The sequence below is a fragment of the Pan paniscus genome, chromosome 8, assembly GCF_029289425.2.
Source record: "Pan paniscus chromosome 8, NHGRI_mPanPan1-v2.0_pri, whole genome shotgun sequence".
Taxonomy (NCBI): domain Eukaryota; kingdom Metazoa; phylum Chordata; class Mammalia; order Primates; family Hominidae; genus Pan; species Pan paniscus.
The window spans coordinates 117099220-117118432 of NC_073257.2; the positions used below are offsets into that span (position 1 = coordinate 117099220).

Consider the following 19213-nt stretch of genomic DNA (forward strand, 5'->3'; position numbering starts at 1 on the left):
TTTATAACTCAAGGATAGTTGACATTGTGTGGGGGGCAAGAGAGTACCTATCAATATTTCATTCACATCTGGGCTGCCATGGGGGAAGAAATGGAAAGTGAAACTGTGATCAGTGCACATTCACTGGGCAGAAGGATTGGCTCATAATTCCAAAATGATGTATTTCTCTCTTTATTCTATCACTCATCTTCATATATGAACAGAGCAATGCTATTCTTCATATAGGATCTTTGTTTTGTGGTCAAGTGCATTGTGTTAATCCAAAGTGTTGGCCCAATATAATGGTGGGGTGGGGGGGTGGGGACCAAGAAGAATGAGGTTCAGCATAGGCCCTTAAGAAGCTAAATGTTGGCTTGGGGTGGTGAGATGCATTCACCTGAATCATTGGCATCATGTTACCAGGTAGTACACAGAGAGCTCTTTCCAAGAGACAGAGATATCTGTGAACTGGGACAATCTGAAAAGGCTTCAGGGAAGAGGATGCTTAAGTAGATTTAGGGAAGTCCAAGGATAAGAGAACAAGTGTATAATTTGGGGTGGTATGCAGTATTCATCTGTGGAATGGGAATCGCCATCCTATCCCTGCTGTTGTTTTGCAGATGGCGTTATATAATATGTATTAAGTGAGTAGCATAATTCTGGTAACATAGCAAATACTCAAAATAGGAGCAATTACAACTATAGCATGGCAACTGAGGGCATTATTATTGAAACCAGACTGGGTCTGGAACCTGGTCTTCCTGTACTCACTATGAAACTTTGGTCTAACTACTTATTTTTGTCCCCAGACAAATGGGGACAAAAATACTTTCTATAATATGGAATTATGAGGAGACTGCTTGCTTGGCACTAATAAAAAAAACCTCAGTAACTATTAGCTGCTACTATGATTGCAATTATTATTATGACACAAAAGGAGAATTAAACTATGTATGTGAGGGAGTCAGTGAAACCCTTGGCTTCCCTTCAGAACTTTACAGAGGGTCTACCTTGCCCACTATTGTCAGTGTCATACCAACTCAGGTTGCCCCGAGCTTGGGCGATGAGGACAATAGGTCCATAGTGCCTGCCCGTAGTACCCTGCGGATCAGATAGGAGTGTGATCATTGTGTTGCAGGTGTTTCAGCCCTTTGGGAAAGACTATGGGTCATCAGAGGTTGATGCTGAAGCAACAGGAGGAAGCATCAGATAGGAGTCTGGCTGGACCAAGTAAATTGACCCGTCTGCTATGCCATCTTGCAGGGTGATCTACAAAGGACAAACATCCAGCTTGACTTTGGGGATGGGATTGCTGTGTCCTACGCAAACTTCAGCCCCATCGAGGACGGCATCAAGCACGTGTATAAGAGTGCGGGGATCTTCCAGGTGACAGCCTATGCAGAGAACAACCTTGGCTCAGACACAGCTGTCCTCTTCCTGCATGTGGTTTGTAAGTAGGAGGCACCATCCCCGTTTTCCCTTTGTTCCCAGTTGGCAACTTGCTCTGTTCAGACTTCCTAAAATTCAGAGCTGAGCCCAGGTTCAGTGTGACTACTACAATTACCCAAACCAAATGGTGGAGATATGTACTCATCTGTGTTTCTGAGTATTATGGTACTGAAATAGATTGATTATTTTGAAGTTCGGATAACATATTACCAACTGGGCCGTCCTTTTCAGCACCACTCTGCTCTGATATAAATGTGTGCGTGCACACACATTCAGGTAAAAGTCTCCTCTCTTCCTTTTGGAGAATCCTCAAAATGAAAAAGATAGAAACAAGCCATCTGGTTGATAGTCTCGAGCTCATTCTCAATCTATTATGAATGAAGACTGCACAAATCAAAGTCAACTGTTATTTGTGTTGTAAGAGCCAGAGAAGGATTAAAGAAACACGTTTAGATATTTTTAATTTAGAACTAAACACACACACAAAATTAATTTTTACATACGAGGTTACTGCAAGTTCATTCTGTTTTGACAATTCTAAGAACTCTCCAAAAATATTTTGTTGTGCTAGAATCTATTTCATTGCTATTGGCTGTTGCTTGGCACAAACCAAAAGAACAGTTGGTGTTCCAAAATATTTCATTTGTGCTGGATGCATTTTGTGTATTTTCTATTCTAGAATTTGATGCATGTAAACTGAAACTTTAATATTGTGATTTTAGGATGTCGGGTCGAGGAAATATTGTCTTGGGGCTGGGATTGGTTTCCCACATGTGTATCAGTGATATTCGTAGGTCTAAGGACTTCCATGGTTCTTACTTACATACCCCACAATAGTTTCCAGGTAATATGCTACATATAGTGAAAATCATAAGTTCTGAAAGAGTCTAAGTGAAAACAAGGAGCACCCTCCTATTAACAACTCAGTGATGGCATCAACTCTATTGTATAAACAACCTACACCTTAAGAGGTCCCTGGCAAACAGTAAGCTAACTAGTCTCCTGGCTCTCCAGTCACAATGCCGGTAAAGGGACCAAAAGTGGTAAGGGATGTATGTAAGAGGAGACCTGGATTATGTAGCTCAGTCATGTCCCTAAAAATGCCAGGCTACATGGCCATGAGATAAATGATTTCATTTCTCAATCTCCTGAACTCCAATTTTAAAATGGCTTAATTCTGACTGCTACCTTGCCTCATGGGGCTTTTGTAATAGTAAACACACAAAAAACACCCAATCATTCACTAATTAATTTAACAAAAATTTGTTGAAGTCTTAAAATGTGCAAGGCACTCTGCTAGGCACTGGGAGGTAACAATGCAGATATGGCCCTCCTCTTACAGAGTTTCCATTCTGGTGGGGAAGTGGGGTGCTGCTACAAATGAGCCATAAATAGGCAAAGTGGTGAGAACCACACCACATCAACTACAACCATTCTGTGTCAGAAGCACCAGGTCAGAAACCCAGGTGGGTGATGTGCACGGTGTTCATGAGCCCAGGCTTTAGAATAAGGGAGATCTGTGCTTGAATTCTGATCACATTCCTTTGTTAAATGTCTACTATTGGTCAATGTTCTTAGCCTTTATAAACCTCCAATTTCTTATCTTCATTGCTGGCTGGGCACGGTGGCTCACGCCTGTAATCCCAGCACTTTGGGAGGCCAAGGCAGGCAGATCACAGGCTCAGGAGATCGAGACCATCCTGGCTAACACGGTGAAACCCGTCTCTACTAGAAATACACAAAATTAGCCAGGCGTTTTGGCACAAGCCTGTAGTCCCAGCTACTAGGGAGGCTGAGGCAGGAGAATCGCTTGAACCTGGGAGGCGGAGGTTGCAGTGAGCCAAAATCACGCCACTGTACTCCAGCCTGGGAGACAGAGCGAGACTCCGTCTCAAAAAAAAATATATATATATCTATATCTTATCTTCAATGCTTAGCTAAAAGGGAGGCTGTGAGAATCAAACTGGATGAGGTGTGCATGTGTTGGGTATCCCCAAGACCACCACCAGGTTTGGTGATTCACTAGGCAGACCCACGGGGCTCAGCTAAAGTTTCACTCATGACTATGATTCATTACAGCGAAAGGGTACAAAACAAAATCAGCAAAGGGAAAAGGCTCAGGGGGCAAAGTCTAGAGGAAACGAGGCAGAAGCTTCCATGAGTTTTCTTCCCACAAAGTCACACAGGACACTCCTTTATCCAGCAATGAGTTGTAACATGTATAAAAAGGCTGCCTAAAACAGAAACTCATTAGAGACTCAGTGCCCATAGTTTTTAATGGGGGCCAGTCATGTAGGTACCCTCTGCCTGGCATATACCAAAACTCCAGATTCCCAATGGAAAGCATTGGGAATAAACCATACTGTTTTCAAGAACAGTTTAGGCAGAGCGAACCACTCTTATCAGTTAACGGTTGACTGGATGTTCCCAGATACCAGCCTGGGGCCAACTTACATGCAGACCTTCCTCAGGACAGCAATTTCAGGTCCATGTTATCTTTTGGCACAGTGTGCAGAATGCTGCCTATCACCCAGCTTGGTGCGTGATAAATTAGAGTATTTACTAAGTACTTCCTATTAACTTCGTACCTGACATTTTTGCTGCGTTTAAAAATGAAGACAAAGAAGGAAAATGAACTTCACATTCCTCTATTCCAAGGACTTGCCCCACCCACATTTCTGATTCTGCCAAGAGTGGGCCTTGCCTTCAGGGTATGACAACCAATGTATCTTACTGGCAAAAAACACAACAGCAAGGAAGAGGTTTACACTGTGGCTTATGTGCATGAGGGAGGAAATGTTCCTTGAAACTTTTATCGTGCTCATAATTCCCTCCAAATCAATCATGGCTGCATTTTCCAGATAGTTTTTATTGTGGAGACTGCTCTTTGCCTTACCTTGGGCCATTAGCTAACAAAAGTAGTTGTTAGCTGCCCAAAATAACCAATCTCGCACAGATTATTAGATTTTTATCAAAAGGGGCACTATTTGACAGTGAGGAATTTAGGAGTTTTCTCTGTTCCTTCCTGAATCTGCTCAGCTCTCATCTCTTCTCATTGATCCTTGGTTTGTCTCCACATCAAAGCCCAGGGGTTCCTGGCTCAGAATCTTTGCCCTAAAAAAACTGCTATATGGTCGTGTTCCTTAGGATGATTTTTAACCAAACATGCTTGTCCTGAAGCTGAATAAATGCAAACATGAGTGATGGTCTTTCAAGTTGTGAACGCCACATCCTTTTTGTGTTTGGTGTGAGTTTATGGAGAAGGGGGTCTCCTTTTATCTTCTTGGGTATCAGAGGACCTGACACTGTCAGCTCTCACTGAGCCAAGGCCCCCAAGTGATAGAAAGCCAAGAAGAAACTCAAGGCCATGAACCATAGCTGCATCATTGCTTAACTGTGGAAGATCCCAGGGTTCCCATGAGGTGTGTTGGGGAATGGGCTTCATGCTTTCTGGAGGATAGCAGTGAGAAAAGAAGCAGTGACTTTGAAAGTAAAAGGGTCCCCTAAAGGGGCCCCTTTTCTATCAGGAGAAAAATGAGAGATTTGAATCTGGGCATGGAGAAAGAAGTTTTTCATCTCCCCCCTTGGATGTGGACTAGCCAGGAGCCCCTCCCCACAGCCTCTTTCTCTTCCCCATTGATGAATAAAACACAAACTATAAAGGGACATAGATTAGGTAAACTCCTAAAAATGAGTAAATAAAGCAATGAAAGTATCCATTATTTTCCCACATCTTGTGCCTTTTTACTCTCATGAACAAACAAATCATACAAAAATAATAACCAAAATTTCCTTATTTAAAATAAGTCAACCTTCAACCAGACGTGTATCTGAATTGACAAAGTTGAAAGTGTTTGCTAAGAGAAATATTGAGATGCCACATGTTTGGGGTCAAGGCAGAGCGCTTTAGGCAGAAAGCATTCTCACACTGTAGATACTCTTCCTTTTAAGTATTCGGTTTTATTTTATTTTTAATTTTTGTGGGTACATAGTCGGTATATATATTTATGGGGTACATGAGATGTTTTGATACAGGTATGCAATGTGAAATAAGTACATAATAGAAACTAGGGCATCCATCCCCCTCAAGCATTTATCCTTTGCACATACACTGGCCTGGCTTGTCTCCCCACCCAAATAGCAGTCACTGTCCAAACACTTTCCCCTTCAACATAAAATTACCTATGACACAGAATATGTCCAGTTAGACTCAGGAGAATGCTCACTGAAGTCCTTAGAGGGACTACTACCCAATGACAGAAACAGTGATGGCAGTGGTGGTGGTCGGCAGTAGTGGTAGAAATCATGACATTCTTTCATTAATTGTATGGTACTTTAAACAACCACATAACACTTTCATGTGTTCTTATTAATATAAGGAAGGCAGAGCAAATGTTGTCCCTTATTTTTAGAACAAGGTAATAGTCTGTGTAGGATTACAACTCATAAGATAAAGGAAAAAATCATATGGGTACATTTGTGCCAGAGTTGAAATGAGAAACACTCATCTGTTTTCTTCCCTTTGAACTGACTTGTCTCCAGAATTACCAGGGAAGCAAATAAGGACGGCTAGATGGCCTGAAAAATGCTCCACCAATAAGAATTCAAGGCCCCCAGGCTGAAGAGATGTCTTTGCTACAGTTGTGGCTTAAGAACTTTGTATAGGCCGGGCGCGGTGGCTCACGCCTGTAATCCCAGCACTTTGGGAGGCCGAGGCGGGCGGATCACGAGGTCAGGAGATTGAGACCATCCTGGCTAATACGGTGAAACCCCGTCTCTACTAAAAATACAAAAAATTAGCCGGGCTTGGTGGCGGGCGCCTGTAGTTCCAGCTACTCGGGAGGCTGAGGCAGGAGAATGGCGTGAACCCGGGAGGCGGAGCTTGCAGTGAGCCGAGATCGCGCCACTGCACTCCAGCCTGGGCGACAGAGCGAGACTCCGTCTCAAAAAAAAAAAAAAAAAAAAAAAAAGAACTTTGTATAGAAATCACTTCAATTACTTGTTCTTATCAAATTGATGATGGTGGAAACCAAGAAAATGTGCTCTGACATAATAGGAAGAGATTTACATATTTTAGTTGGATTTGTTTATGTAGGAAGGATTAAAGAAGAGAAAGAAGGAGGGAGGAAGACAGAAATATAGAAAGGAAAGTAAGGGAAGGAGTTAGGAAAGGAGGGAAAAAGGAAGAAAAAATCTTGCAGTGTTAAAAAACTATTTACCTCTCAGATGCAACACCGATACCTTAACGCCTTTTTTTTTTTTTTTTTTTTTAGTTAACATGAAGTTTTGCTCTTGTCGCCCAGGCTGGAGTGCAATGGTGCGATTTTGGCTCACTGCATCCTCCGACTCCTGGGTTCAAGTGATTCTCCTGCCTCAGCCTCCCAAGTAGCTGGGATTAAAAGCGGCTGCCACCATGCCCAGCTAATTTTTGTATTTTTAGTGAAGACAGGGTTTCACCATGTTGGCCAGGTTGGTCTTGAACTCCTACCTCAGGTGATCCACCCACCTCAGCCTCCCAAAGTGCTGGAATTACAGGTGTGAGCCACCGCGCCCGGCCGCATTAACACTGTTTCATCAGCTTTGTCCTCTTCTCATTTTAGTTTGGAAAGTAAAATCCTCACTTATTGCCTAGGGTGTGTTCATGTATATTCTTCTACTTGCTAGTTTAGAATATCATGCTGCTTATATCAGTTTTCTGAGGGAAAAAATAAGAAGCTTGGTTACCTTTCTGCAAGCAGATTTCTTATTATTTGGGAACCTGGCATTTGTTTCTAGTTTGATTTAGGGAGATATACTTTTCCCTGTTTGGAAAACAGCCTTGCCAGTTTCTGAATGACACCCACTCTATACTGCAGATGAGGAGGCACAATGGCCAATTGTTGAAGGAGATGGAAACCCATTAACAATCAAGAATAATGGAAGAGCCTTCCACACAATACACTGACCCCAAATCACAATACAGGCTAATCATCAATAACAAAATAGACTGCTGTTTATCTTCCCATTTATTGGCTAAGTGTCTAGTAAATCAGCTTTGTCCTTGTATTAGAGGTTCATAAGCATCTGTGGTTAGACTTATCAGATGTAAATTTAGTTCAGATGCCACTCAAAAAATCTGAAACTTGATTTGAGTTCCCTGTTATATTCAGTGCTTCATTTCAAGCGTGTATACACACCTCCCAATGTATATGGTTTTGTGACCCTTCCTTTTTTACAGGAGATGCTAATAGAATTTAAGGTTAAGAATCTAGGGGTGTGATACAGTTTGACCACATCCAGAATATAAACACTGACTTTTTTTTTCTGTTTCCTTAGGTCCTGTGGAGCATGTTCATCTCCGAGTTCCATTTGTTGCCATAAGAAATAAGGAGGTCAACATCAGTGCAGTCGTGTGGCCCAGTCAACTGGGGACCCTTACCTATTTCTGGTGGTTCGGCAATAGCACAAAGGTTTGGCCCTTTCTGATTGATGTCAAATTAGATCTGTACTGAATGCTCCTATGTTGCAGCTTTTATGTGTCTATTAGGGGGCACTGAGAATGCAGGCAATAAGAGGTACTTAATAAACCTATGAGCCCACAAAATTGAATAAAACATACCTCTTTACACCAAGTTCATTACTTTATTAGGGAAACTTCAAATAATCCTAAGGAAGAAAGAGTGCTTTGAGAAACTCTGCAAACCTGCATGTTCTTGCTTCTCTAATCTAAAATTTCATTTGTTCCATTTTGCTTTAATCTTGGCCTTGGCCTGGTTATATAATGTCAAAGAAGTTACTTAGCATCTCTGAGATTAAGTAGCCCTATCTGTCTAGATATCTAAATGTAGGGTTGCCAAAATTAAACAAGATAACCCAGGTAAAGAATCTTTATCAATACTTACTAGCTCTTCTAGAAATGCTAGCATTCTTTTTAGGCAAGGTACTGAGGTTGCCACATCTCAAAGAAAGGAACAAAAGAGGCCAAACTCTGGACTTGCCATATACTCCCTACTTCCAGCCATGGTGATGGCAACACCTGTGTCAAGCATGACCACAATTGTATGATAGAAGCTGGGAGCAATTTGGCTGAGAATTCCTCAGAGGTAATGTTCTTCTCTATTCCTGTTTTATAACGAACACTTCATTTTTGAGGAGTTGTAAGTTCACAGCAAAATCAACAGGTGGTACAGAGATTTTCCATATATCCCCTGCTTCTACACATGTATAGCCTCCTCCATTATCAACATCCTCCACCAGAGTGTTACATTTGTTGTAATAGATGAACTTACATTAATACATCATTATCACTCAGAGTCCATAGTTTACTTTAGATTCATTTCTGGTTTTGTAGATTCCATAGGTTTGAATAAATGTATAATGGCAAGAATCTACCACTATCGTATCAAAAAGAAGGGTTTCACTACCCTGAAAATGCTCTGTGCTCCACCTATTCATACCTGCCTCCTCCTTAATCCTTGGCAACCACTGATATTTTTACTGTTTCTGTAGTTTTGCCTTTTCCAGAATGTCATATAGTTGGAATCATATAGTATGTACTGTTTTCATATTGGCTTCCTTCACTAAGCAATATGCATTTAAGTTTCCTCCATGTCTTTTCATGTCTTGATAGCTCATTTCTTTTCAGTGCTGAATAATATCCCATTGTCTGAATGTATCACAGTTTATTTATCCATTCACTCATTGGAGAGCATATTGGTTGCTTCTAAGTTTTGGCAATAATGAATAAAGCTGCTATAAACATTCATGGGCAAGTTTTCTGTGGACATAAGTTTTCAACTACTTTGGATAAATACTAAGAGCATGATTTCCGGATCTTATGGTAGCAATATGTTTGGTTTTGAAATAAACTACTAAACTGTCTTCCAAACTGGTTGGACCATTCTGGATTTCCACCAGCAATGAATGAGAGTTCTTGTTGCTCCACATACTCACTAGCATTTGCTGGTGTCATGTTCTGGATTTTGGTCATTCTAATAGCCATGTAATTGTAGCACATTTTTGTTTAAATTTGGATTTCCCAGATGACATATTATTTAGAGAAATTTTTCATATGCTTATTTGCCAACTATATAACATCTTTGATGAGTTGTCTATTAAGGTCTGTGGCCTATTTTTAATTCAGATTGTTCCATTACTTATTGAGTTTTAATAATTCTTTGTATATTATTGGATAATCTTTTATCAGATATGTCTTCTGCAAATATTTTCTTCCACTCTGTGGCTTATCTTTTCAACTTCTTGATAGTGTCTTTTGTAGACAAAAGTTTTTGATTTTAAGGAAGTCCAGCTTATCAGTTCTTTTTTTCATGAATCATACCATTGGTGTTGTATCTCAAATGACTTCTCCATACCCAACATCATCAATGTTTTCTCCTATGTTATCTTCTAGGAGTTTTATAGTTTTGAGTTTTACATTTAGATCTATGATCCATTTTGAGATTATTTTTTGAAGGCATAAGGTTTATACCTAGATTCATTTTTTTTTGCATGTGGATATCCAGTTGTTCAAGCAGCATTTTTTGCTGCTTTAGATATCTAAATCTCTTGCTAGACTTGGGAAAAGTTTCAGCAATTATTTTGTTAAATAGATTTTGTAATTATTTCATTTTCTTTTTATCTTCTGGCATACCGGCAAATTGAATATTTGCTCATTGTATCGTGTTCCATATAGCACATAAGCTTTGCTCATTTTTAAAAATTGTTTCCTTAAAATTTTTGTTTGAGTGGGTTATTTCAAAAAACCTGTTTTCAGGATCTGAGTTTCTTTCTTCTGCTTGATTTAGTCTATTAAAGCTTTCAAATGTATTTTGTCATTCATTTGGTGGGTTCTTCTGTTCAGAATCTGTCTGCATTTTTTTTAATAGTGTCTCTTTGGTAAATTTCTCATTCATATCCTGAATTGTTTTCCTGATTTCTTTTCCTTGCATTTTTGAACCTCTTTTTATCTCACAGAGCTTCTTTCAAATCAATATTTTGAATTCCTTTTCTTGGATTTTATAATTGTTTTGTTTGATTGGGATCTGTTACTGGAGAATTATTGTGTTCCTTCAGAGTTGTCACTTTTTCTTGCTTTTTAAAATGTTTTCTGTGTCCTTACATTGATATCCGTGCAGCTGGTGTAATGGTCACTTCTTCCAATTTTTTGAATTTGCTTTTGTAGGGAGAGACTTTTTCCTGAAGATGTTTTTGTGGTGTTGGTTGAGTAGGGCACTTTGGCTTTGATTCTGGGTGCATGCATTAGTATGGTGTCTGTATGATTTATTTTGCCTTAAATAGAATCAGTGGCAGCTGTGATTCCCTTGCTGGATTGGAGGCAGTTGTTAGTGGAGGCCATGGAAATTTTTTGCTGGGGACTGGGATGCCAGGTGGGCCAGGGTCTGGGGTCCTAGGGTAGCAGCAGTGGGCTGATTATGCCTATTTAGGGGCCTCAGAGCAGTGTATGTTGGCCTTGGTGTTAGAAGGCCCAACTGCACTGATTCCTGGGCCTTCAAGGGTCTTGCTGGTAGTCATAGTGGTGCACCAGGTGGGTGAGTGGGTTCTGTGCCCCTTGGGCAGGAGGTGTGGTGTAGGTGATAGTAGTAGCAATGGCACGATAACCCTCTGTGTCTTGAGCAGTTTCCACTGATGTTAGTGGTGGCTGCAATGGGCTTAGTGGTTTAGTCTTCATATCTACAATTAGTGAATACAGATGGGTGCTAGCTCTGGTGGTAGTGGTAGGATGGTGGACCCAACCTGGTGGTAGTGGCAGGGTGGTGTGCCCAACCTCAGGTGTCTGGGAGGAGTGCTGAGGTACTGGTTGTGGTAGACTAGGCAGTGTAATCCCGAGACCCTTGGACTTTCAGATTGAGTCTTCTGGCTTCAGGGGAGGTAGAGCCAGGCTAAGAAGTCCTACCCTCAGGCCCCCTGGTGTTGTGTGCAGGTACTGGCTGTGGTAGACAGTGGTGGGGTGATCTCCAAACCCCAGGTGGGATGCTTAGGTTGGGGAGTGGGAGTGGTTATGCTGCCGCCCTGCTACTGGGGAGGGCAGGGTTGCTTTTAGTGGCAGCCATAGTCAGGTGGGTGGGAAATACATATTTTGCTTGTATCTTAGCCTAGCTGGCAGAAGCTTATATTTCACTTGCACTTCAGCCACCTTATTGGCAACTGATTCTTCACTCATATCTTAGCCTTGACTGTAGCAGCCCAAACTTCACTAACCTCCCAGCCCATGGCAGCAGCCCACAGTAATGGCAGCTATGGGTGGGGAGAGGGGTTCTGTCTGGGTGCAATAAATGCACAGTGGCTCAGCTGCTGGTGGCAAGTGTGATCATTGCCAGTGGCCTGTGCCTTAGTCCACGTAGCAGCAGCTAGGTGCAGTGGTGACTGTCTGTGGGGGATGTCAACAGGGCTCCAGGAATAAGGAGATGTAGTCGCCATTGGGCCCCAGAGCAAGGTGAAGTCTGTTGGGAGCTAGGTTCTCAGAATGGCACCTTGCTGCAGCTGCTTTGGACTTGGGATGTGTGGAACCCAGTGTGAGCTCCCTCTCTGGAGCACTGCTATTGCAGTCTCTAGGGAGCTGCTTATGTCAGTTTCAGGGCCCACAATGGTCAAGAGGCTCTCCAGTGGCTAGGGTTGTAGGAGTCCGTGGTGAGGATGTGGACTTCTGGTCTCTCACTTACCCTTTTCTCATATTGGGGAGTCCCTTTGCACATTGGGGAATCTCTCCAAACTCCCAGCCAACCCTGGCCAAGCAGGCTGCCTTGCTTCCATGTCCTTCACTGCTTTATGTGCTTCCTGTTACTTCTCTGTTGAACTCCAGGATTCTTTCTTAGATGACCTATTCAAAGTGTGATTGTCTAGTCACTATTTTTGTTTCTTCTTTGTGGAGAAGACCAGTATGAGCTGCCTTTGGTCAGCCATCTTGAAACTCCTTGGTATTGTGTTTTTAATTCAAATCACACTTGTTCATTGCTGGTATACAGGAAAGTGATCAACTTTTATATATGAATGTTGTATCCTATAACCTTGCTATAATTATGTATTAGTCCCAGGAGATTTTTGCTTGTTGTTATTGATTCTCTTAGATGCCTACATAAGCAATCATATCATCTATGAACAAATAGTTTTCTTTCTTCTTTCCCAATATAACTTTTCTTTATTTTCTTGTCTTATTGCGTTAGTCAGGACTTCCAGTACAATGTTGAAAAGAAGTGGTGAGAGGGAACGTCCTTGCTTTGTTTCTGATCTTAGTGGGAAAGCTTCTAATTTCACACCATTAATTATGATGTTTGCTATAGGTTTTTTGTAGATATTCTTTATCATCTCAGGGAAGTTCCCCTCTATTCTAAGTTTACTGAGAGTTGTTATAAATGGGTGTTGGATAGTGTTAAATGCTTTTTCTGCATAGGTTGATATGATCATGTTCGTTTTTCTTCAGTCTGCTGATGAGATGGATTACATTAATTGATTTTTAAATGTTGAACCAGCCTTGGGATAAATTCTCATAGTGGTTATGTAGTATAATTTTTTATACATGATTGGATTCAATTTGCTAATGCTTTATTGAGGATTTTTGCATCTTTGTTCTTGAGAATTATTGATCATTAGTTTTCCTTTCTTGTAATATATTTACCTGATTTTGATATTTGGTTACATTTGGTATTTGGTATTTGGTTGATGGCTGATTTTGGTATTTGGTTGATTAAATGAGTTAGAAAATATTTTATCCTCTTCTATTTTCTGAAAAATGATGTGGAAAATTGGCATAATTTCTCCCTTAAATGTTTAGTAGAATTCACCAGTAAAACCATCTGGGCCTAGTGTTTTCTCTTTAGCAAAGTTATTAATTACTGATTCAATTTATTTAATAGATATAGTTCTATTCAAATAACCTTTTTCATCCTGTGTGAGTTTTAACAGATTGTGTCTTTCAAGAAATTGATCTATTTCATCTGGGTTATCAAAGTTGTGGCCATAGAAGTGTTTATCATACTCTTTTGTCATCATTTTAATATCTATAAGATTTGTAGTGATGTCCCCTCTTTCATTTCAGATATTAGTAATTTGTGTCCCCTCTCTTTTTTCTTAATTAGCCTGGCCAGAAGCTTATCAACTTTATTGATATTTTCAAAGAACCAGATTTTAAAAATTGATTTTCTCTATTGATTTCCTACTTTCAGTTTCATTGATTTCTGTTCTAGTTTTTATTATTTCTTTTTTTCTGCTTACCTTGGAGTTTTTTTTTTCTTGTTTCCTGAGATGGGAAGTTAGATGACTGATTCTAGATACTTCTTTTTAATATATACACTCAATGCTATAAATTTCCTTCTAAGTACTGCTTTTGCTGCATCCCACAAATGTTAGATTTGTTAAATTTTCATGTAATTGAGCATACTTTTTAGTTTCTCTTGACATTTATTTTTTGACTAATGTGTTATTTAGATGTGTCTTGTTTAATCTCCATGTATTTTGGGACTTTCTAGTTATCTTTCTGTTAATTATTTATTGCTCAATTTAATTGTGTTCTGAGAGCCGACATTGTATGATTTCTATTCTTTCATATTTGTTAAAGTGTGTTTTATGGCCCAGGATGTGGTCTAGTTCAGTGGATGTTCTATTTGGGCTTTAGAAGAATGTGTATTCTGCTGTTGTCTGATAAAGTAATCTACAGATGTTAGTTATGTCCAGTTGATTGATGGCATTATTAAAATCAACTATGTCCTTATTGATTTTATTTCTTTTTTTGTATATCACTCATACTTTTAAAAAAAAAAACTTTTTAAAATGATTGCCCTAGAATTTGCTATATACACTTACAATGAATCCAAGCCCATTTTAAATAACACTATACCACTTCAATAGTAGTGAGAGTGGCTTTTAGTAAAAATAATTATTAATTCTTATCTCTTGCCTCTTCTCTCACTGTTGTCACTCATTTCACTTGTATGTAAACATACATAAGATATATACATAAGTATACATAATCAAATACCTTGTTGGTATTTTTATGTTGAACAAATTTTTTTTCTGTTAAGTCAATTGAGAATAATACTTTTCTTTCTTTTTTTAATTATACTTTAAGTTCTGGGGTACATGTGAAGAACATCCAGGTTTGTTACATAGGTATACACATGCTATGGTGGTTTGCTGCACCCATCAACCTGTCATCTACATTAGGTATTTCTCCTAATGCTATTGCTCCCTTAGCCCCCCACCCCTCCTTGACAGGCCTTGGTGTGTGATGTTCCCCTCCCTGTGTCCATGTGTTCTCATTGTTCAACTCCCACTTATGAGTGAGAATATGCAGTGTTTGGTTTTCTGTTCTTGTGTTAGTTTGCTGAGAATGATGGTTTCTAGCTTCATCCATGTTCCTGCAAAGGACATGAACTCATCCTTTTATATGGCTGCATAGTATTCCATGGTGTATATGTGCCACATCTTCTTTATCCAGTCTACCATTGATGGGCATTTGGGTTGGTTCCAACTCTTTGCTATTGTGAACAGTGCCACAATAAACATACATGTGCAAGTGTCTTTATAGTAGAATGATTTATAATCCTTTGGGTATATACCCAGTAATGGGATTGCTGGGTCAAAAAATTTTGCCTTCATTTATTCTTCTTCAGTGTTCTTCCTTTCTTCATGTGGTTCAAGTTTCTGACCTATATTTCCTTCTGTCTGAAGAAACTTTAATGATTTTTGCAAAACAGATCTACTGACAAGTTTCTTAATTTTTTCTTTGTTTGAGAAAACATTCTTTTCTTCTTCACTTTTGATGGATAATTTTGCAGGGTACAGAATTCTAGATTGGTGGCGTTTTTTTCCCTCAACCCTTTAAATATGTCTCTCTACTTTCTTCTTGCTTACATGGTTTCTGGGGAGAAGTTGGATATAATTCTTATCTCTTCTCCTTTATAGGTAAGGTGTTTATTTCTTCTAGCTTCTCTCATGACTTTTTTTCTTAATCTTTGATTTTTTTTGTAGTTTGAAAATGATACATCTAGGTGTAGATTTTTCAGCATTTATCTGTCTCAGTGTTCTCTGAGTTTTGAGTGTCTGGTTTGGTGTCTGACATAACTTTGCTGTGATTCTCAGTTATTATTATTTCCGATTTTTTTCTGTTTCTTTTTCTGTTATTCACATTACATGCATTTATACCATTTTTAGTTGTTCCTCATTCTTGGATATTCTTTTCCTTTTTTTTTTTTTTACTTTTTGTTCTTTTTGCTTTTCAGTTTCGGCATTTTCGATTGAGATATTCTGAAGCTCAGAGATTCTTCCTCAGCTGTGTTCAGTCTACTAATAAACACATCAAAGGCATTTTTAAATTTCAAGTACAGTGTTTTTTATCTCTAGCATTTCTTTTTTTTTCTTAGAATTTTCAACTTTGTGTTTACATTGCTCATCTGTTTTGGCATGCTGTCTACCTTATCCATGAAATCTTTTAGCACATTAATTAAATTTGTTTGAAATTTCTGCACTGGTCATTGCAACATCCCTGTTATATCAGACTCTGATACTTTCTCTGTGTCTTCTATGTTTTTTCCCTTTAGTATGGCTTGTAATTTTTTTCTTCACAGCTAGACATGATATACTGGTTTGAAAGGAATGGCTGTAAATAAGTCTTTAGTAATGTGATGGTAAGATATGGAAGGAGGGGAAGCTTTTTATCAACCTGTGATTAGGTCTCAGGCATTTACAGGTGTTTCTGTTTGTTCTCCCTCTCCTGATCCCTCAGGTTGATTAGATTAGCTAGAGTGGGCTGTAGGTAGGTATCTATGTTCTCCCACATGGAAGGACAAAGTGGGCTGGTGTTGTGTATTTTACTTCCCATAGCTTAGTTGGACTATAAAACTCCTGAAGTTTAGGCTCTGATTTATAAGTTTCTTCTGAGAGCAGACCTTATTAAAAAGAATGTAGTGCTCTGATGTGTATTTCAAAATAATTATTTTCCCCCTCCCCTGATATAACCATATGGGCAATTTTCTTTAACATTTGTTGGGAGTATGTGGTCACCTACTGGTGATAAAATTCACAAAGTGAAGGGGCTTCCTATGAATCCCCCTGGAGTTTTGAACTCTCAGACTGTGTGTGTGTGTGTGTGTGTGTGTGTGTTTTGAAAACTCTGGTTTTTTTTTTTTAACTCATAATGTGATTGGCATTGCTTATCCTAGAGAAAGCTTTAACTTAAAAACCATAATTTAAGTAAGGTACGACCTCAGACTTGGAAATGCTGGATATCTAAAGAGAAGGGAAATAAATATTCAGTTTCTGGTCGATAGCAACTGAAGAGAAGGTCACCCCATCCTTACTCCTGCATAAGTGGGAGATAACTTATCCCCGATCTTTTTTTAGGGAGGCAGCAAGATATAGTGGAGAGAACATGGACCTTGGATTTAGGGTTTCATGGGTTAAGTTTCTAGAACTGCTACTTCTTAGTTGTGTGAGAGCTTGATAAAGTTATCTGTCCTAAGATGTAATTGACTCACCATAAAGTGGAAAGAATAATGCCTATCTCAACTTTATTGTTGTGAAAACTATGCTATTTTATAGCATAAATATATAGTAAAACTATACTATTTACTTGGCACACACTATGTACTCAATAAATGGATGCTTTTCATGATGTTATTAGAACTTATATTTAGCGTGGGTTGGTAAAATATAGAGCAAGATTCATGGACCAAGGAACCCTTTTCTGTTTGCATTATATGTGCCTCATATTTTCAAATTAGTTTCTCCGTATAGATGACTAATGCACTTGCATTTCTGGGATTATTCTTCACCAGGAAAACAGAAGGATAGGTCATTTAATAAAGCCCTATTTAGTATATTTGAGAAGTTAAGCTCCCTGTCTGAGATGAACATCCCAAATTCAAACACTTGGTTAGTTGCAGAGCCAGACCTCAAACCTCAAACCTGGGTCTACTAATTCCCATTTATCATGCACTCTCCCCAGTCCCAGATGCTTTAGCTGCACTACTAGAGGTGTTTATCTCCTGGAGATTACATAATCTAAAATTGTGCCTCAAAGACCAGCAGATATACATAGTGAAGGAAAAAGAGAAAATTATTTAGGGAGAAGTTAGAAAGAGGAGGATTTTAAGTTCATTTCTCCTGTGCGGATATGAGGGTTTGGCTGTCAAGTCAGAAAATTCTTTCTTGTTCTAGCTCATTTACCTGATGATGATCTTTTCTAAGAAACTTCTATGTGCAAGAAGGGCAGTTCTTGACTATTACCAACACAGTGATTTAGTTAGGGGCCTGTGAGGAACAGAAGACACAATGTTTCTCTACAGCTCTATTTTTTTCTTTGAGTGCTGTTTCTAAGACCTGAAATGCCATGCAGTGTCTGATAGGTATTTGACTAAAAACAAATAAATGAACAAAGCAATTGGGGATTCTAGTTTATACTTCTGTAATAATTATCTGTGTTAAATTGAATGAGTCACTTAATTTGAGTTTGTATCGATTTCTCTAAAGCAAGGATACTATAATATGTAATATATGAACATGACTTAGTTATTATTTGAAATCTACCGTGTATCTCTCTGTCTCTCCACTTTTCTATCAATCAATCAATCTATCTATCTATCTACTACCTAACTCATATATATTATGCCATATTATGAGAAGGCATTTTTAAATTACATACTGGCATTATAATTTTATGTTTTTTAATTAATGGTGACGAGAGGTATTTCCTTGGTTAGGAATTTTTAATCCAAAAGCTTGAGCATGAAATGCTGCACAAATACCCAGGTCCCTAAGGTCTTACTAAGTGGTTTTGTTCCCAAAGAACCAAGAGAATGACAATACATGAGAGGCAGTAGAATGGAGTGGTTGCAGAACAAGACAAACCTAGGTTGGAGTCCAGACCAAATCTTCTTTGCTGTATGCCTTTAGTGAAGTCAAACCATTTAATTTCTTTGAGTCTCAGTTTTATTGTTTGTAATGTCTGAGTAGTAACAGTAGTATCTATGATCAAGTATTGCTGCAAGGATTAAGTAAAGAAAGGCGTAGAAAGTGTTTAGAACACATCTGAGCATTTGGAAGTATTAGTCACTGTTGTGCCCATCATTTGCATAAATAGCATTTGTATTTAGGCTAAAAACCTGACTTGCTTCCACAGATTACAGTCCAATTTCTAAAAATGTTTACTTGGTCCATTTGAAAGAGATGCACTTTCAGTGCAGTGCTATTTGGTAACATCATGCCAGAAACACATCAAGATGGCCATGGTCCCCAGTAGTTGATCCAGTGAGCACTATATTTGGCTGGCAAATGAATGAATGTCTCTGCGTATATGGGGAATGCCGTGATTTTAGAGCTGTTTGGTTCCCTTTGACCAGCAAACTGACCTGTAAAAGGAACTAGTACTAATTTTGAGCATATATTTCTGGTACTCATTGTGTACTGAGGGATTTTATTGTTATCAGAACATCACTGATGAAATAGAAATTATCCCATTTTACAGAGAATACAATTAAGGAAATAACCTTGGAAGGTGATGTTTTATGGCCGTTTTATGTGTTTGTGTTTGTGTGACTAGGTTACTATGTAAGTAGTTAAATTAAATAATCCTACTGATAAGAGTGCATTGGCATCCTGCTTTATAATCAGACTTTTGCTCGTTGATATTAGGGATAGAAAAACACATATGACATTCTCCATACCTTCAAGGAGATTATGTCCCCAATAAGAAAGCACAATGAGCACATATGCAATAATTGACAAGCAAATAGATTCTATAAGCAAACAGAAAAGAGCAAGAATTTCTGAAATCCAACTGTAGGCTCATGTGCCT

General features: G+C 39.0%; 1 protein-coding gene across 1 annotated transcript in view; it reads left to right on the plus strand.

Annotated features, from left to right (window-relative positions):
• Window positions 1-19213, plus strand: part of SORCS3 (sortilin related VPS10 domain containing receptor 3) — a 616732-nt gene that overhangs the window by 572559 nt on the left and 24960 nt on the right. Inside the window, exons 19-20 of the mRNA XM_003825558.7 lie at window positions 1243-1429; window positions 7744-7877. Of these exons, the coding sequence (XP_003825606.2) occupies window positions 1243-1429; window positions 7744-7877 (321 nt within the window). The remainder of the gene's footprint in view (window positions 1-1242; window positions 1430-7743; window positions 7878-19213) is intronic.